Below are 23,591 nucleotides of genomic sequence, written 5' to 3'. Positions count from 1 at the left end.
AAAAAAGAAAAAAGAAAGTAAGGAGCTAGGGAGATAGGCTGGTCAGTAAAGTGCTTCTGATGAAAACACAAGGATCTGAATTTAGACCCCAGCATCCAAGTAAAAAGCCAGCTGTGACAGCACAGGGCTGTAATCCCAGTGCTGAGGAGATAGAAACAGGTGGCTCCCTGGGGCTTACAGCCAACTAGTCTCACCTAAACTGGCAAGTCCTGCCTTAAACAATGAAGTAAATAGTTCCTAAGACACTAAATCCTGACGTCCATACACACACATACATACACACACATACATACACACACACACACACACACACACACACACACACACACACACGCTTCCACATCTGCACAAACACAAACATATACACAATGTGCTACTTGCTTATCAATCTAAGGTTGTATGATAAATACCTTTCTTTACATTATTTCTTAATTGAACATTAATCTTACAGTTCAAAGCATTATATTCTATTATCTCTAAACCATTGTGGAGGATTTCTATGCCACTGAGGGGGTTGACAATATACATGAACCTAACTATAACTTAAGGGAAAAATAACAACACCTTAAACGAAACCCATCTTGATTGAGTCTGAGAGCTGTGCTCTCTAAGAACAATACCTTGTTTTGATAGTTGCAGCAGAGAGTTATAAATATCATGGCAATCTCTCTCCCTGGGAACAATAAAATGCACAATCCTGAAGTTCTTGCACTGAATCACGAGTGGGCATCCAGAAGTGGTCAGAGCAAGTTTCTCCACGGAGGCAATATGGTGGTGTAGTATCTACAGCATAAATAGACACCCCAGTCACTAACACACAAAGCACTGGTATTTGTTCTTCTCTAGACAGCATACATGTTAATGTTCAAATAAAGCCTCAGATATTAGGTGCTATCACATTTAACACATTGCAATGACTTGATGCCCGAGTCAAGAATATGTTGTCACCTTCCTTTGTTTATTTGTTATTAAACTGTTTAAGAATATGTTGTCAATAAATGTTGTCAAGGGGGCAGAGTGTGTAGCAGCAGAACCAAGGTGGTTCAAAATATGGACAAGGCTCCCCCTCTGGACTCTGGAGTACGCCACCCGAATTCCTAGTGTTTCTACTTAGGGTGTAATTTGCATTTTACTTATTTATCATTTGTTCTCTTGCCTAGAATGTGATCTCCACAAGAACAGAAATTTTATGCTAAGATTGGCTATTGTTTCCAAAATACCTAGAATGGAGGTATGAAAATGGAGTATGAAAATGGCAGGTACTCAGCCAGGATATGCTGAAGGAATGAGGAATAGGGAAGAAGACAAGACAGCAGGTAGCCATGACAACTTTGAAGAACAAGTTGAGAGGATCGGTAATCCTTGTACCAACACATCTAAGATGCTACAGTTAACAAAGGAGCAAGGCAGGTAAAGTGTCCTCCATATGCCAAAAGAACAGGACAGACAGAGCAACAGCGGTGCCCATATACACCAAAGCTTTATCGTGAAAGAGCTGCATCTAGCAACAAAAAGAACAAAGCAGCCGAAAAATAGTACCTAACCCCATGTCATGCCATACACCTAGGCCTCTCCCAGGGGGCTTAAGAACTGCCAGGTGGGGATAAAACTTAAAGCTCCTAAAGAAAACACAGAGGAGCTTCCTTACACTGACACATGGGAAGATTTCTTAACTGTACCACACATAAACAAACATAAAAGAAAAAAACTGAACAATCTGTTAAAAATGTAAACTCTAGGCCGGGCAGTGCTGGCGCACGCCTGTAATCCCAGCACTTGGGAGGCAGAAGCAGGCGGATTTCCGAGTTCGAGGCCAGCCTGGTCTACAGAGTGAGTTCTAGGACAGCCAGAGCAACACAGAGAAACCCTGTCTCGAAAAACCAAGAAGAAAAAAAAAAAAAAAAAGTAAACTCTAGTGAAAAGACATGTACATGAAAGCGTACAAAAGACTAGCTGCTACCGAAACAAACCAGTGATGACACACAAAATGATAAAGTGTCAAAACCCAGAACTCTTATAAAACCAGAAGGCAGGGCTGGGGATGTTGCTCAGTCAAACTTGTCCCTAGCTCAAAAAATTAAAATAATTTTTAAAAGTCAATAAATAGAAATAAAAAGAACAGATAATTCAACAGGAAGAAAACTCACAGGCCAAAACATGTGACTTTCCTGTACTCGATAAGGTAAGAGTCAGTTGCTCATCTGAATTAGATAGGCAGGTGTCTATCTGTACAGTGGCCATGCCAGTGTCGCTGAAAAAACAGGAAAACTCGACACTCCACTAAGAGAAACAGCCTGGGCGACCATTTGAAGGAACAGTATGAAAGTTTAAACATGTGTTTTTACAAGACCTAGCCATATCTTCTTACTCCTAGAAAATGTCTAGAGAAACAGCAGAACATATAGAGAAAGAAATGTCCCACGAGATATTTGTGGAGTTGACCCTTCAACATCACAGGATTTGGGGGCATCAATACCTTTATCCTAGTTTAAAAAATAAATAAATAAAAATCAGAACCAAAAATCCAAGCTTAACTTAGTCCCCCCACCCCCACCATTCACTGCTAATAATCTATGGACTATAAGTACTTCCAATATAACCCATTAATACATTTTACACAGTGAAAATATGACAGGTCCCTGGGATGTCATTTTTTATTACACTATCCACTTTCCTGGAGAAACAATCAGGATCTGCTGGTGATTTGATGAGGAATAGCCCACAGCACTTTAAGTAGATTCTTGCAGTGAGTGATCTTGCTGCAATAGTACCAGAAGTAGCTACAAAATTATTTCTGTAGTATAGTTAACTCCCAATGGTACCATCAACACCTTGTGTCTATATGTGTAAATATTGATATTTGTGTAATAATTTGATTTTGTAATGACAAAAATGACCATACATTTAATGTATCCATGACATATTTAACTTTTTCTTAATTTCTGCACTACTCCTATGCTATATGATTTACCTGTTAAGTCTATTTTTCAAATTGCAATCTACAAAATAGAAAAGGAAAGAGTGCCAGGCAGTGAGTGGTGGCTCATGCCTTTAATCCCAGCACTGGGGGGTGGAGCAGAGGAAGCAGATTTCTGAGTTCGAGGCCAGCTTGGTCTACAGAGTGAGTTCCAGGACAGCCAGGGCTATACAGAGAAACCCTGTCTCAAAAAAACCAAAATAAATAAATAAATAAGAAAAGAAAAGAGCTGGAAATAAGGCTCAGGAGTTTAAAGCACGCACTGGTCCTGCAGAGGACCTTAGTTCAGTTCCCTGCACCTACATCAAGTGTCTTAAAGCCCCTGTAACTCCAATTGCAGAGATCTGATGCTCTCTTCTGTACTTCAAGGGCACCAGAATTCATACATATCCTGACACAGAAATATACCCATATACATAAAAACAATAGATCTTAAAAACAAAAAATAAAGCGTATGAGTGAACCTATACAGTTCAAACCTAACATGTTATTGAAGCATCCACTGCATGCTCTCTACATATGTACACATACAAATGTACTTACAAGTATGCCTGTAATGCAGTATTTTGGACATATATACAAAATATTTGCATTAGTCTAGTACAATGTTTAAAGTTACAAAAAAAATCCACTACCTGTAATTTGGCATTAAAATGCTATGGAATATACTATACAATCCATATGATTGCTAATATGCGCAAATATTACCTTGACTTTCAACAAATCTCTTAAAGGAGCAAAGAGGCATTTTCTAAGTTTTTACAGAGGTTAAAAAAGTCTAATATCTTACATAATTCCATATTACAAATGGTATAAATTATTCATAGGAGGGAGGAGTCATTTGAAAACAGAAAAAAAAAATTAACTAATCTCTGAGTGTACATGCCTGTAATCCCAGCTCTCCAGAAGACAGGGAAGTTCAAGGCCAGCCAGGGATATATAGCAAGACCCTGTCCAAAACAAAGATCCTAACAAAAAAAACTGGTTGGGATAAATAACCAGTGATTAATAAGCAGCCTACTGTTACTGCACAGGCAGACAGTCCACCTTACCCAGGTTTCTTTTTGCTGAGCGTCAATGAATAATAGGTGTGTGGCCGTAAGATACAGTGTTCCCGTCAGTGACTTGTTGTTGGTACTAAACCGGTCAAGTAACTTTACTTGTTCAACCTAAGAAAGAAAAAAAATGTTATTTTTCATATCAAAATTAGGGTATTTGTCATTTCTGTTGCTGTGATAGAACATTCTGACCAAAAGCATGTTAGGGGAGGAACAGGTTTATTCGGCTTATCCTCCCAGGTCACAGTCCATCACTGAGGGAAGTCAGAAACCATGGAGGAACACTGCGGTGCTTGCTCACTCTGTGGACTCCTTGCTTGATCCCAGGCTCGTGCTTAGAGGGCTTGCTTACAGAGCCCAGTATCATCTGCCTAAGGAATGGTGCTGCCCAGTGTACAGGGCATCAATCATTATCAGTTAACAATCAAGACAACCCCTCACAGACAGACCCACAGAACAACCTAATCTAGGCAGTTCCTCCGTTGAGGTTTCTCCTTTCAGATAACCCTAAACTGAGTTAAGTGGAAAATTAAAACCAGGACAGTAGTATAAATGCTTTTTTCCTAATCCCAGGAACTACATGCATCACTATCATATTCTTCCTCTTTATTGTCTCCCAAACACAAGAAGTTGCTTTATATTCAGGGTAAAATGTCTTCTGTCTCCTGAAAGAACACGTGCAACACAGATATTTAGAAGCTAATGTAACCTGGGGAAGATTTTAAAAAACACCAACACTATTGTACAGGAGCAAGAAGTGTAGTGTGAGTGAGCCAAGTTCTTTCCACACCTAAGAACCCATTCTATAAAGAGAACACCTATAGTGTCTGTTGGGTAGCAGTTTCCATAGTTAAGGACAGCTCCTTAATCAGGAATGTAAACAACTCAAAATTGCTTCAGGAAGTCCCTGAAACTGACCAGATTTTCGAAGTAGCTCCCTCCCAGAGTAGACAAGAAAGCTGCTGAGAGTCATTTGCAAACCTCAAAGATTCTGAGACCAGACCCACACTACCTGGAAGTAGGAAACAGAAAGCAGCTGAACTACCTAGAAAAGGTTTACAGCAACTAATTCACTTAAACAGGACACTCTCCTACCTGTGTGTAGGCTGTGCAGTGTGTTTCAGGTTCTCAGGTTTGTGCAATGTAATGAGTCCTGGGGTGGGCTTTGGTGATTCAGCTGTCTTGGAGTCATGTGTGATTTTGTAAGTAACCCCTCACCCATATCCCTGTAACTCCTATAAAATGCATGGTTCACCAAGTTGGACTTTGGTGGTATTTACACTTTGTTCTGTGGCAGGCTCCCTATCTGGGGTAAGTAGAGATGTGTGTAGTGACCCCTCAAGTTCTGTTATACCATGCTATTCAATTTTATCTTAAGTGGAAAATCAAGTAATCACATAAAGTTCTAGAAGTACACTACTGAGAAAATTAACTCAGGAAACAGTTTGTAAACTCGAGCTTATGGTCTATATTCCCCTCACTGCTATACCAAACACAACAGCTGTGCAGCTAGCTCTGGCTCTTGCTCTTCTCCAAGGATGTCCTCTGCTCAGCCCAGTGGCAAGCCTTCTCCTGGACTCACTGGTGCCCCACCTTCTAAGGTAAAGCTTACTTAGAAAGTTAATTCGTTACTTATGTCACTTTGTCGTTTTCTTTGCCAAGTTCCGTGGCACAAATTACCCTAAGTTTCATTGGTCTTCTATAGTAAGATCATATGGTAAGATCACATAATTATAACAGTATTAATGTGTATTAATACTAGTATACAGAAAGTGGGGGGGAGGGAGAGAGAGGAAGAGAGAGGAAGAGAGAGGAAGAGAGAGGGAGAGAGAGGAAGAGAGAGGGAGAGAGCTGCCACAGGAGTATAGAATGGAATCAGGACTAGTCAGGAGACTATAGCTTTAAAATTTAATATCATTCATCTTAAAGAAAAGACAAAAAAACAAGTACTATTAATATAGTTTTTAATGTACAGTGATACCACAGGAGGTCGTGGACAGTTCTTTAAATTGTGTAGATCTTCAAATCAGAGAGCTCACTATCATTAATTCTTTCTTTCTTTCTTCTTCTTCTTCTTCTTCTTCTTCTTCTTCTTCTTTCTTCTTCTTCCTCTTCCTTCTCCTCCTACTCCTCCTCGTTTTCCTCCTCCTCTCCTTTTTTGTTTTTGCTAGACATGCTTTCTCTGTTTAACCCTAACTGTCCTAGAATTTGATCTGGAGACCAGGCTGGCCTTGAACTCAGAGATCTGCCTGACTCTTCTTCCCCAGTGCTAGGATTAAAAGCATGCACCACCACATCTGGCTCTTATCATTAATTCTATACTTTCCTGATATACTTATTTTTCTTTTAACAGCTAAAGAAGAAAATACTACCATTATGAAATGATTATTCCCAAAGTAATTGATAGCCACCACTTAAGATCAGCTTCTCACCCTTCTTCATTTCCTTCACCCTTCTTCATTTCCTATTACTTACTACTATGGGCAGAACTCTTGATTGGAACATCACCTTTTAAATGAGTTAAAACTTACATGTAACTTAAAAAATGTAATATAACGTTTTTATTTGCATGGTTAAGATAATAAATTTGTGTGGATACTTCTCACTGGAAACTCAGAAATATAGTCTGCCAGTGGATCTGACATCCAACAAGTGTTCATTTTACATTAACATCAAGAACACAGGATAGCCAGGCAGTGGTGGCCCACGCCTTTAATCCCAGCACTTGGGAGGCAGAGGCAAGCCGATTTCTGAGTTCGAGGCCCGCCTGGTCTACAGAATGATTTCTAGGACAGCCAGGGCTACACAGAGAAACCTAGTTTCGAAAAACAAAACAAAACAAAAAACAAAACAAAACAAACAAAAGAACACAGGAGCCAGGGTGTGGTGGCTTACTGGGGAGGCTGTGGAAAGAGAATCAAGCAAGGCCAATGGCAAGGGTAGAAGTGTGGATGGGGGGTAGGAAAGCTTTCTTCTCTATAAAGGTATCTTTTGAAGGTCAATATTTACTTCAACGTTTAGGGCTACTTCTTCCTCAAGTAAAAAAAAAAAAATACGGCTTCATTAGCTACACTCAAAATAGGAACTTCAATTTAAATATATTTAAAGATAAACAGGACCAACTAGTTACTGACCATATTCTTCAATTGTCAAGTACTGTCAACACCACACCTGGCTCCCCTGTGTTCTTGAAGTCACTGTAAAATCATCACTTGTTAAATGTCAGATTGTTGGCTGGAAAGGGACACAGCCAACCAGTAAGTAACAATGGCCAGAACACAACAGGCTCTCTTAATTTACTTCCTTTAAGAAGAGCAGTGGTGACTATGTATGGAGCTAAGTGTTATGGGAAAGTATCAAGACCACTGGAAAGATCAATGATTTGTAGGACTTCAAAGAGCTCCTCAGAAAAAATAAAAAAGGGTTTTAAAGGATGGGGCTATGAACAAACAGGAAGTCAACTTTAAAAGGAAGTCCAAGAGAAAGAAGCTTCTTGGTTTGTAAAACCTTTAAAGACAGTAAATTCGTCTTACATAAACCTCAAATTGTGGTACATTTTTTCTGTAAGGTACAATTACTTACAAAGCTTGACTGTATGGGAGACAATCTCACACTTTCACTCCTGTACACCTGGTTCTTCATAGCTGTTTTCCTAGTACATACTATGTCCTATGCTGCACTGGCCTCCTTGACACTGCCCCCTCTCCCCAAAGGGGAATGGGCCCTTGAGCAAAGTAATAGTGGATAGTGGATGAATCTTCATTTGGTGTATAAGATGCCTTCCTGTCTTTTTTCCTATTTTTGAGACGAGTTCTCGATGTGCACTAGTTTGAATTTGTTCTACTGTCTACCTATTTACTTTGGTAAAACAGTTCTTACTGGGAAGTCTAATTCTCTGTCCCCACATCATTTACTCAGAGAAAAATTCTGTTTTAGAGTACTCTAGAATACTTTACAAGTGTATTCTCTGAGCACTGTGGATTCTTATGGGTCTATATCAAGGTGAAAATTCCAGTTGAAAATGATGTAATGATCTATATGTGTTATTTCCTGCCCTCAAAGTTAGATCTTTAAATTTGGTTGGTTCTGTTCAAGATTCAAGGTCCAGCTGTTCACTGAAATAACCTCCCAAACTGCAAAGGTGCCAGTCCCCAGCCTAACTCTACCATGTGAAGGAGGAATAAGACCAAGGCAGTATTTAAGAAGTTCTGCTCATTCTTACCCAACAACTTTCCTTCTGCTTCTCAGTCTGGATTCTCCCCCTGCTCCTCCTCAACACACCCAGCTACTTCCCCGTCTACCTTTAGACTGTTGCCCTCAATACTTAAGGCTCAGCATGTCTAAGTCTCCTACTTGTTAAATGGTTTTATTATAATGTTCACCCTTTAAAAAATAAACATAGATATGCATACCCACTCCAAGTTCTTTAACATGTACATAAATACACAGTATTAAGAAAAAGGTATTTATGCCGGGCAGTGGTGGTGCACGCCTTTAATCCCAGCATTTGGGAGGCAGAGGCAGGCGGATTTCTGAGTTCGAGGCTAGCCTGGTCTACAGAGTGAGTTCTAGGACAGCCAGGGCTATACAGAGAAACCCTGTCTCAAAAAACAAAAAACAAAAAACAAAAAACAAAAAAAAAAAGAAAGAAAGAAAAGAAAAGGTTATTTACTAGTTCTCTCAGTAAAAATCTATTGACTATTAACTCAAGGTTAACCTATTTGGTCTCATTCCCTTGTCTTTAAAATAAAAGCAACTACTCCTAAGATAGGAACAGATTAGATAATGAATGCCAAGAGTGGTACCCTTGTGCCCTATAAACAGAAGCAATGAAATGCTGAAACAAACTAAAGAAATGTTTGCAAAAATTACTGCAGTTATCTGGTAAGGCAGCTTTAGACTGCCATTCCTCATTTTAACTAAGTTCAAAATGAGAAAGGAAAAGTGTACATGATATTTAAAACCCAATTTCAAGGGTCAGCAAGACGGCTTAGTAAGTTAAGATCTATCCAAGCCTGACCACCTATTCCTAGGCCCACACATGGTGGAAGGATTGAATGGACACAAGTTGTCTTTTGACCTTCACACATACACACATACACACACACACACACACACACACACACACACACACGCCATGGCATACGTGTGCCACAGAACAAAGCCCTCATCTCACCCTGCCCCACCACCACACAAAAGAAAATGTGGTACTTAATGTACTATAAAGCTGTAAAATACACTTTCTCTAATGCCTAGTGTTGAGAGCAAGAATTTAAGCACTCTCTTCACTGAGAGTAATACAGAGAAAACAGAATTCTTGGAGGAGACACACCAGCGTTTTATCTGATGAAGGAACACAAACAGGCCTTTAAGTGCAGTCAGTAGTCCACAATAGGTACTGACAGCATCAACACAGAAAATTCGGGGCTGGGTAGGTGTAATCATTGCAGAATAAGGAAACAGTGTAGGCGTGGCTGGGAGAGATAATGGAGCCTGGAGGAAGCAGGCCAGAGAGGGAGCCTATGTTGTCTAATAAGGAGAAAGAAAGAATCAGAAATAAAGGGATACTGTTTATTCATACTGTTGACTTGTCAGACTGGGCAAGATAGGAGAGAGTTAGTAAGAAGAACCCATCTTGAGTACAGTTGCTGGAGAGTTAATCACTACTTTAGTAAGAGCCAGGTTCCATCAAATCAAGGAAATGCAACCCTGAAAATCATTACACCTGACCAGCAGCTTCTCCAGTGCCTCAGAATATGGACGGAGCAAATGAGGACAGTAATCTCAAGGTAAACCAGGACATTTACTTTCTGCTTAAAGTTCTGAAGAATGAGTCCTTTGGGGTACACACTCATTCTGTCCTTTATTGCAAATCCTCCAGAAACTTTTCTTTGCTACAAAGCAAAGCCTGACCACCTAATCCAATTCCTAGAAAACAAATGAATTTGTTTTTCTTGAAAAACAAATGAAAATCCAGGCCAGAACTCAGTGGCATCTCCCCATTCCCCCCTTCCACCTGGCAAGGAGTACCCAGGCTTTTGTTGGGGATATTTTAAGGTACCTGTTTTGGAAGCAACTAAAACTATTTTAGGTCACTATTTGAGACACCATAGAAACAGCCTCAAGATCCTTAAAAAGCAAAAAGCAAATGGGGAAAGACAAATGACAAAAGAATGAAAAAGAAGGGGGGAAGGAGAAAGAAATTGGGAAGTGTGGTTACTCTGTTGATGGTTTACCGGAGAAATTCAAACCTAACTGATTAAGACTGGATATGAGAAACACAAACCATCACACTCAGAAAATGAGAGTATAGGAAGTTTAGACACCTGTTTTTCCTTCTCTTCCACCAAATTTCTGTGATCAAGAATAGAACTTACTCCACAGCTCTGTTATGCTGTGGCTGTGGTTCCTGCGCAGAGAGCACAGGCAGCTACTAGGACTGTGCTCCCCCTCTCTAGCCATGTATCTCCTGAGACCTTCAGATCCTTCTCCAGACATCTCTGAGAAGAACTAGCTGTGGGAAAGGAACAGGACTTTACACTGAGTTAAGACAGTGAGCAGGGGCATTGGCTCTTCCACCCTGTGTCCTCAGCTTGGAGGACATCTGGTAGCATACATTATTAGTGAAGCAATTGTGGTCTTCTTCTTCTTCTTTTTTTTTGTTTTTTTTTGTTTGTTTGTTTTGTTTTGTTTTGTTTTGTTTTGTTTTGTTTTGTTTGAGACAGGGTTTCTCTGTGTAGCCCTGGCTGTCCTGGAACTCACTCTGTAGACCAGGCTGGCCTCGAACTCAGAAATCCACCTGCCTCTGCCTCCCAAGTGCTGGGATTAAAGGCGTGCACCACCACTGCCTGGCAAATGTGGTCTTAAGAAGGAAAAAGAGTATTGTTGAATCATAAACCAGTGGGAACTTTTCAGTTTAGTTCACTTTGCCCTTCTGCAAGGTTGAGCACACTGCTTCCTATCTCAGCACGAAAGCAAAAATTTACAAAGGTAGCTAACCACTCCATGGGTAAACGCCCTAGCTGCCAAGCCCACTGTCCTGAGTCCTACCCCAGAAACCATGTGGTAGAAGAGCCACCTCCTGTAAGTTGTCCTCTGACATCTACACATACATTTTAGTGTTCATGTCTGTCTCTCTGTCTCTGTCTCTCTGCCTTTGTCTTTCTCTCTCTCTGTGTCTCTCTCTGTCTCTCTCTCTCTGTCTCTGTCTCTCTCTCTCTCTCTCTCTCTCTCTCACACACACACACACACACACACACACACTTACTTTAAAAAGATTTTACAGTGGCCTTCAAAAGTCTGTGATAAGCTGCCTGTCTCCTGATTTAATATTCTGTAGGCATCTCCTTTGCCCACTGTGCTCCAGCTTTCTCATGAGTTCTTAGCTGCTAGGCCTGAAAGGGCAATGCTCCCTCTGTTGGGAACCCCCTTCCCCTCAACAGTTCCACATTTAACTCACAGCTTTCTGTTGTGCCCCACTCCCCTGTAGCACTCAGGTACTCTCCAGGGTCCCTGCTCACTTTATCTGTTCTCAGCATATACATCATCAAACACAGAGTAGACCCAATCCATTAACTCTATTATTGTTTCTCTTGACTGAAAAATACATTTTCTCAAAGCAGTTCCTGTGCTTCATTGTCATTTGACTGTTTTCCTAATATGTATAACAGTGCCTGGCCCAAGCAAAAGGCGGAGAGAGGCAAGTGGGCACAGACAGGGAATTAGGGCTGGAAGAATGCTTTCTGCCCCTCTGACTCTCAGCCTCCATTTTACTCACCCTTTCCCACCTCGGCATTGTGACCTCTGCAAGCACCTTTCTGCAGGGCCTTAGGCCCTAACATTCCTTTTCTTTTCTCCAGAGTCTCGATTCTCCAGAGTCTCGACGTATTTATTCTCTTACATAAGCTCACCCCAACGAAGATTTTCAATGATTACCTAGACTTCCATGCTTCCCTTCGTCAGACTTTCCCCCTAGCTCAACAACATCCTCATGATCAGGTGGTTACTACTCAAAGCCTTTCCACCCATCTCTTCATCTCCACGCCTGCTCACACTGCCCTACCTTCACGCTCCAATCTCTTTCCTAGATAACTTCTGTTAGGAGATTGGAGATTGTGGTGGTGAAGAGAAAGGCTTTAATTTATATCTGAGGGACCTGCAGCTCAGAACCCAGCTCCTTTCAGCAACCTGTAAGGCAATAATTAATTCCTAGTCAGCTAACAGGGCAAGTTATTTAATCTTGACAAACCACAGGTTTCTCACCTGCAACCTGGTATGGTATTAACAGTCCTACTTGGGGCAAGTGTTCAAGTATGCCTCAAAATCTAAGATCTCAGGGGCTGGAGAACTGGTTTGGTGGCTAAGAACACTTGTTGCCCCTACAGAGGACCTAGGTTTTGTTCCCAGCATTTACATGGTGGCCTACATTCATCCATAACTCCAGTTCCAAGAGGTAGAACGCCAGGGCTGGAAAAAAGGCTCAGTGGTTAAGAGCACTGACTGCTCTTCCAGAGGGCCTGAGTTCAATTCCCAGCAACCACATGGTGGCTCACAACCATCTGTAATGGGTTCTGATGGCCTCTTCTGGTGTGTCTGAAGACAGCGACAGTGTACTCATATGAAATCAATAAATAAATCTTTTTTAAAAAGAGGTAGAAAAAGGCATGCAAAACACTCAAATGCATGAAAATCTTTAAAGCCAAAGCTGGGGGTAGAAAGACAGCTCATTAGTTAAAAGCATTTGTTGCTTCAGCACACTAACAGCATCTCACAACCATCAGTAACTGCAGTTCCAGGGACCCCTTGGGCACCAAGCACACACATGGTGCACAAACATATATGCAGGCGAAACACCCACATGTAAAATGAATGACTCTAATAAAAAATAATAATAATTATAAAAACAAACCTTAAGGTCTCAAGGCTGAGGAGACAGTTGAGTGAGTAAGAGCACTTGTTCTGCAAACAAAGGACCTAAGTTTGAATCCCCAGCATCCATGTAAAAAGCCAGCCATAGTCATATGCGCCTGTGACCCCAACACTGGGAGAGCAAAGACAAGGGATCTAAAGAGTTCAGCCAGCCTGTCTGAAAGGTTGAGTATTTGGTTTATGTTTGAGAGACCCTGTTTCAAGACAAATGTGATATAGAAATAGGATGACATAGCTAACAACTGAATGTTGGAGCTACAGAGTTATTTAGTCTCTGATAGTAGAGGACAAAGCAAATGATAACTCTAAACAATACAAAAACAAGAATATAGAACTATTACTTATGGTAAATCTAGAGAAGGGAAACCCTTTTAGTTATTGTTTTCTAAATGAATACCAATTTAACAATTTTATTACAACTGTTCATGCTAGGAAGAGCATATCTCACCTTTGGAGTTAGAAATTAGTTTAAATTCTAACTGCCACACATGGCTAACCTGACAGATCATTAGGGCTTACTAATTTCTTCCTCATCTATAAATAGAGATTCCAAAACCACTGGCAGGATCTGTTTTTAAATCACTGATGGTCCTAGTTCCATGTCTGTTGCTGTGATAACATACTCTGACATAAAGCAAGGGTTTATTTGGCTTAAAATCACCACCACCATTGTGGGGAAGTCACAGCAGGAGCTGGAGAAAGCTGGTCACATCTACAGTCAGGAGCAGAGACAGGATACATGCACAAGTGCCATCCGCTTGCTTTCTCTACTTTGATACATTCAGGATCCAGACCACAAAATGCTGCTACCCACATCTGGATGGACCTTCCCACCCCAAACCAATAAGGACAAAAAGAAAAAAATCCCTCACAGGCTAATGTTCCTCACTGGGACTCCCTTCCCAAGTGATTCTACCTTGTGTCAAGTTGATTATTAAAAGTAAACATCATGAAGATGAGAACTAATGAACTAACATATATGTGAAATGTGAACATTGTGAAAATATGACAATATTACATAACTGTGTCCACTGGTATAATTGCCTAACAGAAGGTAATCATTACTTTTCAAAAACAGCTGTTAAACAATATTAAAAAAACAAAACACTGAACAGTCATACATTATCATAGTCAATTAAAGATGTTTATTACTTTTACTTGAGGGGTGGGGAAGCATGCACAGGCCAAGAGACTCTTTCAGAAGTTGGTTCTCTCCTTCCACCACGTGGGTTCTGGAGAACTAGTTCAGGTTGTCAGGCTTGGCATCAGATCCCTTTACACACACTGAGCCATCTTGACAGCCCTACAAACAATTTTGATCATACCAATTAAACTACACATAGTTTAAAGCAATTTTTTTGCAGCAATTTAAGTATGTCTAGACAAAGAGTATGCTTAATAAAAACAAAAGCTTGGCTATGTTTAAAGCAAACCATAACTTAAGGAAATGGTATAGCTTATCTAACAATTATCAGAGTGCATTGGTAGGTTCATGTTGCTCTTGCAGTGGGATGCCCATTGTCAGTCAAGTGTGTGTACATGCTAGTTCCTAGCACACCTCTGTCCCACTATAGTCTACACACACCCACTGAAGACTACTCTAGAGAAATGCCTCCTTGCCACAACAGTGACACAAAATAACAAAGGAGCTCCCTTAAGAAGCAACTTCAGTTGGTTCTTAACATTTATAAAGACATAAAGAAGTCAGATCTAAAAAACGAGCAAAAAGCAGCCTTACCTAACAGCAGCACAGGTCCACCAGGAAAAGGAAGGTTTAATCAAGAACAATCTTCAAGATCATAAAAATGACAGCTATACACCCCAAAAGCCAGATCATCTCCTCATAAATTGATGGAGTTATTTTTTAACTAATAAAGGGAATCATCAAGATTTTCCCACGAGTGTTCACTCTCACTAATCACTTAGGAGTAAGGTGTGTTGAGATCACTGGATTCTGTTTGCTTTCACTGATATGTGTGTGTGTGTGTGTGTGTGTGAGAGAGAGAGAGAGAGAGAGAGAGAGAGAGAGAGAGAGAGAAGAAGAAGAAGAAGAAGAAGAAGAAGAAGAAGAAGAAGAAGAAGAAGAAGACAAAGAAGAAGAGGAGGAGGAGGAGGAAGAGGAGAAGGAGGAGGAAGAGGAGAAGGAGGAGAAAGAAGAAGAGGGGGAGGAGGAGGAAGAAGAGGAGGAAGAGAAAGAGAAGGAGAAGGAGAAAGAGAAGGAGGAGGAGAGAAGAGGAGAGAGAGAGAGAGAGAGAGAGAGAGAGAGAGAGAGACAGATAGATTCTGAGACTGATTTTAAGCAGCAAGCAAGCAGTGAGGTTCAGAGTAGAAGGTAGTTTCTGAGCCAACAGCTGTTAGGGCCCTGTGATGGGGACAAGAAGGGCTCCCATGTCCACTCTCATTCTCTTTCCTGCCTTAGCATCTTCTGCTGGATACTGAATCATCCTCCCATCTTCAAATTTTAAATGTCAGCAACTTAAACTTTCCTTTTCTTTAAAGAAAAAAAAAAATCTGCTGGGCAGTGGTAGTGCACACCTTTAATCCAAGTGCTCAGAGTCAAAGGCAGATCTCTGTAAATTCAAGGCCAGCCTAGTCTACAGTGCAAGTTCCAGGACAGCCAGGGCTACACAGAGAAACCTATCTCGAAAAAACAAAAATTTTGGAAAAGGAGCACCTCCACATTTAATACAAATAGTACAGGCAAACCCCAAAATAAATCCTAACAAAAATTCATGCTATGTTATCCATAACATCAAGAACTGTGAAGCATTTTAAATAACAATGAAGGAAAAAATTCAGTTTATTCCCAAATGGTCTGTAACTTTAAGACCTTTAGGACAGTCAATAAGTGACAGTTAAGGCCCTGGCAAAGCCGAGAGAGCTGTTTTCCCCATCTTAAAAGGTTATTCAAGTCCTTTGAACTCCATTTCTGTTTTGGCTCCTTCTGAGGCTAAAGTTTGGCCATTCTCTGACTTCGTCTCACACAGAAAAATTAAGCTCGGACTCGACAAGCAAGCTCAGTTATAGGAAAGTTCCATGGACCTTTTACAATATGACACAGCCTTTCTTTCCCCTTCTGCATAACTGCTGTCAAATTGGCTCCCTACACTTAGGACAATGCCTAAAGTTGGAAGCACGAAGTATTAACTCTAAGTGGCTGGAGAACTAGAAAAGTGAGTGGCCTCGGATGCGCTAACATTTGCACCGCGGAAAGAGCGGACGGGGCACCTAAACCAGAGCAAGAATAGTTTATGAACAGCAACACTGATGGATACTAGACACACCCGACTCGGGGCAAGCGAGGCGGCGATCCGCCGAAAGCCCCCAAAGTAAAAAGCAGCCCCAGTCTTGTCCAAAGGAGCAAAGCTCGCTGGGCGGCCACCGTTTGCCGACTCCCCAAGCACCTCCGGCCAAGGCGCCTGCGCCGTCCACACGGCCTCAGCACCCCCAAACTGCCGACCCGCAACGGAGGCCTCGCACCCCCAAACTGCCCGTCCGCCTCTGCCGGATAGACCCCGGCAGCTGCGAGGATCTCCCGCCGACTACCTTGGTTGTCCGGATGTGCTCCATCCCGGGGCGACGCCCGCAGGCAGCTGGCCTCAGGAGAGCAACATCGGGAGAGAAACGGGGCGGTGACAGCCACCCGCAGGAACTCCCTCAACCCGGCAGCGTCAGCCACCCCGCCGCCGGCGGCCACTGCGCAGGCGTCGTCTGAGAGCTCTGTCGCCTAGAAACACTTCCGCAAATTCCAACCACAGAGGAGATCCTGACAGCACGCAGAGCGTCTCCCATCGAGAGCGTGCGCTAGCTGGGTCGCACGCATGGCCTATTGTACGGCGCCCTCCCTGATGGAGGACTGGTATTGCCCCGGCCGACCAAACTGACCCACGTGTTCAGCTAGACAAGGACCAGCAATAGGGACTAGAAGACTTTTCTAGGTTTAAAGATTTATCCGGACCAAAAGGAATTTTCTAGAGAGTTCGAGACTGGATGCCTCTAAATTCTACTATCATGTCAGGATAAATTACATTTAGAAACTCATGGAGCACTGGGCTCCTGTAATGAACTATTAAAATCTATTAAGATTATCAGTATTAAGTCCGAGTACATTGTATATGGTCTTTGTTGCCAAGTGGGGATATTACAGGTTTGTAGGTAAGGCTGCACTTTAATTGAAGATGCTACATGAATGTCTTTTTAATTTGAAAGATATCGCTCAGGGTTGGAAAGATGGCTTATCTGTTAAATTCTTATTACAAACTTTTCTGACCTTTGTTTTTCGTAAATAAACAAAAATGGCTGGGGATGGGCAGTTTGCCTTCCTAACCCATAGCTGGTGTGCCCTCTCCCTTGCTTCTCTGGCTGCCTCCTGCAAAAGCTTTTCAATTAAACCAATACTTTTAAAACTGTACATGGCAACCGTGGGGGCCAATAGCTGACCAAAACTTAATTAAAAACACAGCCTATCTTTGGCATTGCTTCTGGAATAAGCTTTGGTTCTCAACACTCTACAAATGTACTTTGCTGTTCATGCCAGTAATTGCCTCAGCTCAGATTTCATCTACTATAATGTTATGAATTGTGGCGTCTTTAGAGTTTGTACAAAAATTTCTACTTTTACAGACAGAGCAGTTTGATTACAGAAAGCACAACTTTTCATATTTTCCTGTTACCATTCCTTAGCATATATCAAATTAGTGTATTTTTGAATTGAGCTGTATTGGAAAAACATATCCATCTGTACAAAGGAATTGTTTGCAAAGACAAATTTACCTTGTATGCTGGGGCACGCCTTTAATCCCAGAGGTAGAGGCGAGTTTCAGAGCATGCTGTTCCACATAGTGAGACTGTAACAAAAATAAACAAGCAACATATTATCAGCAAATGTTTGATTTGTACACCTATTGTATGTACCTATATAACCAAGGACAAATAAAAAAAAAAATTTCTGCCAAAAAGGGTTCATGATTGAAAAATGTTTAAAAGATTTCCAAACAGGCCACTCTTAAGTCTGATCAGTCAACTTTGTTTGGTTTTGGTTACGGTTTATTTCCTCTGTAAGCAGTTCTTTTAATAATATGAGATCTTTTGAGGCTGGAGAGATGGCTCAGCAGTTAAGAGCACTGACTGCTCTTCCGAAGGTCCTGAGTTCAAATCCCAGCAACCACATGGTGGCTAATAACCATCCTTAATGAGATCTGATGCCCTCTTCTGGTGTGTCTGAAGACAGCTACATTGTACTTACACATAATAAATAAATAAACCTTTTTTAAAAAAATATGAGATCTTTCACAAAAACATACTTTTAAAAGGAGAAATTAAGTTAATGTTTGTCAGAAAAGCAATAATTCTCAGTAAGAATCTGGCCAAGTAACTGGACCTGATTAGGAAGTGGGATCCAAATTATCATGAGCTATCATCTTTAGCCCCCTAAATAGTCATCAACTTATTGTCCATTTTTGCATTTGACTAACACCCTTATGAGTGTTGTGTTTATTCTTTTAGAATGTACAAACAAGACCCCTAGCTTCCACCAACCCAAAGGCTAATACTGGCATCAGAGAGCATCTGAGAGCAAAGCCAAGACTTGTCTGCCTTCCTGATATTTGCACTGATGGAACTGCAAAATGGCTTGACTTATACCGTTCTTTGTTCTATTAGTATCAAATTTTCATAAAATTCCTAACATGTTAAAACATGGTATTTGGGGTAATCTGAATATGTGTACCTTGCACATGGTCCCTCAAATCTGGCTCCAGAGTTAACTTGTTAAGGGCTACATAAAATGTTAAGGTCTATGTAACTGTTATCTGTCTAGCCTGCTACGGTTACTAATGTCATAAGAAAACTTTCTCCTATGTTGTTACTAGGATGTTTTGTGCTTTGGTGTTCTTGGAAAAGAATCACAATAGAAGTCAATTAGAACTGCTTTCTATAGTTAGCCATAATAAGCTTGGACCCGAACCAACCACGCAGCAGCACTTCCTATACCTATGGATGAGCTTTTATGGTATTTGCCTTTATAAGCTGCCCCTGGTATGGACCCCACCATAAGAGAGACACCTGCACCTATTTGGAATAAGACTTCCATTTTGAATAGGGGTGAAATAAAGTTTAAGTCTCCAAGACCTCCCTAGGAACTGAGAGACATGCACGTGGATAACCGACATGAATGTTAGGCAAGACAAGTTCCCTGTACAGTTGAATACCCTAACCAATGGGATCAGGATAAATAAATATACAACAAAGGCATATTCATAGGGAAATCCCCTATCCCTGAATCCCGACCGGTGGACTAAGTTGGCACAAATTGATTCAGCATTGCAGCCAGCTCCTGAGTCTGATTTGTGGCCATGACTGATCAATCCTGGGGCATATGCTCAATAAATTATCCATGTTTGACTGAGATCGGTGTTCATGTGATTTATGAGGTGATTCCTGAACCCCAACAAACTTTTATTCTCTTTGAGAACTGTTCTTATGTTGGCAAAATGTAAATCTTTGAAGTATGTTTATTGTGTGCAATTCAACCAAATGTAAGATAGTGCTAAGCCCCTTCCCTCTGTGTTCTGGAAGTTGGAGAGTAATGTACTTCTGATTCTGTCATTAAAAATATGCTTTAAGCCTTGATTTATATCCAAGTATACCATGTTTCCAGGGCCTGTCCATCGACTCATATTCATCACATATAAACAACTATGACAAAAAAGTAAATTTTCTCTTTGAAAAAAGGTTGTTCTTCCCACTTTTAACTTCAAGTTGAATTTCTATTATTTTTTACTAACATCTAGGCAAACATTTTATGATTAATTTTGTTTTTATGTATATATGTGGGTCTATGTTGTTGCAGGATATTTGACAGATTGTAAACTGAAAAAAAAAAAAAAAAAAAAAAAAAACCTCTTTCTTATTGTGGTAAGGCTCAGCTCTAGCATACACTGTTAACCCAAGAGCTCTTTGTAACCAAAAGCTAAATAAAGTCCAGCCTAGGTCAAGCAACCAGTTAACAGGGAGTGAACATAAGATAACCCAGGAAAGAGAAAGGAGGGCCTTTGAGTTGAAGAGTGTTTAAGACAGTGTAGAGAAGAGAGGAGCTTTCTCCTTCTGGGACTTTTATGGAGGAGGAAGGTGAGCTGCGTGCTTTCTCTGCCTCTCTGAGCTAGCAGGCTTTCACCACAGTGGCTGGTTCCTGAGTCTTGATTTGGTAAATCAAAGGTTTGGGATTTAAAACAACAACAACCAGATATGAAGGTGCCAGAGGAGATCAGAAGAAGGTGTTAGGTCCCCTGAAACTGGAGTTACAGGAGGCTGTGAGCTTCCTGACCTGTACTGGAAACGGACCCTCTGGAAGAGCAGCAGGTGCTCTTGGCTGACGACCCATCTCTCCAGCCCTGACGAATGTCTTTCAAGTAAGAAGTCATCACATAGCATCTTAAGTCAAAGTGCTCCTTCATCTACAATCCTGTGTGATCTCCTGACTCTTGGCAGCAAAGTTCTCATAAGATGTACTCACAGCCTGATGCCACTATGAAAATAAAAGGTTGTTGTAGAAGGCTGTCCTCTGAGCACAACAGCTATCACCACCTTAATGAGAGCAGTTGTGATATCTGCAAGAGACCCTCGTGTAGAAACAGGACACGTGATCAGCCTGAGCTGGTATTCCAGCCACTGCCTTTTGTGCCTTGTTTCAACTGCATGGGAGTCTGCCCCACTATTCATGGTCTTAGTGGTGCCAGAGAATAAAGTGTGGGAGACTAACAGAAAAGGGGGCTCCATCGGTGCAGCTATCATCCATACTGAGGTGAAACTATTTGGAGATATAGCTTTTTGGGTGTCATCCACATTTTATGTCTGTAGCTGAACCTCCAATCACACTCCTGTAAGTTTAAAAAACGCATTGTCTCCCCAAAGCAGCCTTGGGTGGAACTGTAACTTTGGTCTGTCATTGTGTCTTATCTGAGGTGAGACAATATCACTCACTTCTCCCCAAGGAAAGTTAATACAGCAGTTTTATATGCAGATACAGATTTTTAAATCCATTTTAAAAGTCACCAGTGTATCACTGGACAAATGTCTGAATGCTGAATTCAGCATTATCTGTTTTTTTTTCCCCTTTCCTTTTCTCCAACTCAGCATTGTCTGATCTCTCTTTTAAAATACATTGCTACACAAACATTTAAAGTGCCATTAGTTAATGCTGTGGAGCAGTACCCTCTGAGCTTAAGATCCACCATCTTCATCAAAGCAGTTGTGACTACTTGCAAGCTCAGGCCTCTTGGCATTCTCTCAAAGCAGGAAGGGCTCAGGTGGGTCATGGGACCATGAGATTCCAGGCAGTTCCTCCTATACCTCCTGTTGTTGTTTGCTGTGTGTTTCTGCCCATAGTTGCACAGGGCCTCATGTTTCCAGAGATGCTAGAGTATACAGTGTGTGGAAGGTATACTGAAGAAGCCATGACATCTGGGCAACAATGGTTAAGTCTTTATATTGGGGTGAGTTTTAATTGTGTGTGTACGAGTGTGTGTATACAGACACCAAAGGCATCAGATACCGGGGAACTGGAGATACACGCGTGGTTATGGCCCACTGGCCATGGGTGCTGGCAACGTGAGTCCTCTAAAAGAGCAGTAGGTTCTCTTGACAGATGGGCCATCTCTTCAACACCAACATTCCAATGTCAAAAGGCAATTTTATATTACACTCTGTCATTACAAATTCTGTCAAGATTTTTAAGGTTTTTCAAGACAGGGATTCTCTGTATAGTCCTGGCTGTCCTGGAACTCACTCTGTAGACCAGGCTGGCCTCAAACTCAGAAATCCACCTGCCTCTGCCTCCCAAGTGCTGGAATTAAAGGCGTGTGCCACCATCGCCCAAGCATTTTGGCTTTTCAAACCAGCACCAGTTACTTTCAAAGCTCTCCAAATGGCTGAGAAAACTACGTAATAATTATGGCTGATTGTCTTGGCTCCTGATGGTGCAGCCTGAACTAGGATTGTTTTAGTTTATACTAGATACTGCACTTACAAACTTTCATGATCTCAAGATGGCCCTGCAGCAATTTCCACTTAGACTAGAGGAGGAAGCATTTATGGGTGGCCTGGCAGGGCCTGGTATGACTGATCCTAACGAGGTGATCCTGTGACTGGTGCAAGCACAAAGGTGGGATGCTCTGGGATGGCCGCTATACCCTGCTATATAAAAGAGCTGTTCAGGCTTACTTGGTCAGTCAGCTGGGAGACGCCGTCCTGGATGCCCAGTAAAAGGTAGCTCACAAACTTCTCTCATTTTTGTTTGTTTGTTTTGAGATAGAGTCTCGCTGTGTAGCTCTGGTTGTCCTGAAACTCACTATGTTGAAAAGTTGGTGTTGAAAAGATGGCCCATCCATTAAGAAAACCTCCTGCTCTTGTAGAGGAGTCAAGTTGCCAGCACCTGTAGCCAGTGGATCACAACCACCTGTGTCTCCAGCTCCAAGGTATCTGATGCCTTTGGTGCCTGCATATGCACACGCATGCACGGGTGCACGCACACACGTGCACACATACACACACACATACACACACATACACTATGCTCAGTTTACTCATTCCTATTTTTTTTACCCCTCTTACTTTCAGTGATACAGGCTGACTTGACAATGTGGAGAAAGAAGCAACTGACAACCAAGTGGCAGTGGCAGTGAAACAATAGCTGGGAATACAGCAGGTCAAGCCATAAAAGCAGCATAGAAAACAACTGACAGCCCAAGAAAGTAGCCAGGGTGCAAATAAAAGGTCTATAGAATGAGATGGACAGAAGGATGGAAAGAAGGATGGACAGAACCAGGTAAGAGACACGACAGGTCCTGGTCCCTGAAAATGCTCTTAGAACTGATAGGACTGCATGGGAGGAGCTGTGAACACCGGCTGCTTCAAGTGCTGAGGAATCCCTGATATGAAGCCAGCCTGGATGTTGCAATTCCATCTTTCTACCAAGGGCTAAGGCCCATCCCAGAACTGTAGCAACTATACAGCTTTGGATGCCAGTAACCAGAAGCCTGCACTATAGCAGTAACACTAATGGGTCTGGCCTGCTGTGGCTCTCACTGAGTTCCTCTTGGTCATCAGACATTGAGTGCTCCACAGGCTGTCAAAGACTAGCTTCTCCCTGCTCACTCCAGGATTTCTACACATGGAGAATAAAAGGACCCAGCCAGTCAGTTAGCAACACTTGCATTTCAGTTTGAGGAGTGATTCTACCACTCGGATTTATTCCAAAGAAATAAGACAGTGTAGTTTTATTTGGAACAGTTCTCCATCTCCTTGGGATTTTGTGATTGAGGTGCGTTCATTCTGTGTCAGTGTAGGCACTCATTAAAACTAGCTCTGTGGAGGCTGGAGAGGTGGTGACAAGAAGCGGAATTCAGATTCCAGCATCTTTATCAAAGCCAGATGTAGTCCTGTGTATACTGGTAAGCCCAGAGCTGAGGGCAGATGAAGACAGGATTGCCTAGGGTTTGCTAACTATCAGCATCACTGAAAAACACCAGCTTCAAGTTCAGTGAGAAATCTTGCCTCAAAGGAGTCACCTAACAGTGACAGGAGAGATCACAAGATGCCTGCCTCTAGACTCTGTGCATGCAACACAGACT

At 41.7% G+C, this 23,591-nt stretch overlaps 1 protein-coding gene across 2 annotated transcripts in view; it reads right to left on the bottom strand.

Moving 5' to 3' along the window:
- Mtmr6 (myotubularin related protein 6) overlaps window positions 1-16,699 on the bottom strand; it is a 39,278-nt gene extending 22,579 nt beyond the window's left edge. For both annotated transcript variants that reach the window (XM_031362891.1, XM_031362892.1), the window contains exons 1-3: window positions 16,510-16,699; window positions 4,030-4,146; window positions 621-783 (exon numbers count right to left, since the gene is read on the bottom strand). In XM_031362891.1, the coding sequence (XP_031218751.1) occupies window positions 621-783; window positions 4,030-4,146; window positions 16,510-16,533 (304 nt within the window). In that variant the 5' untranslated portion in view covers window positions 16,534-16,699. The remainder of the gene's footprint in view (window positions 1-620; window positions 784-4,029; window positions 4,147-16,509) is intronic.
- Between the last annotated feature and the right edge of the window lie 6,892 nt (window positions 16,700-23,591).

The sequence above is a fragment of the Mastomys coucha genome, unplaced genomic scaffold (genome assembly GCF_008632895.1).
Source record: "Mastomys coucha isolate ucsf_1 unplaced genomic scaffold, UCSF_Mcou_1 pScaffold9, whole genome shotgun sequence".
In the NCBI taxonomy this organism is placed as follows: Eukaryota; Metazoa; Chordata; class Mammalia; order Rodentia; family Muridae; genus Mastomys; species Mastomys coucha.
Note: the sequence above shows the minus strand (reverse complement) of the source record. Positions and strands in the feature narration are given on the sequence as shown.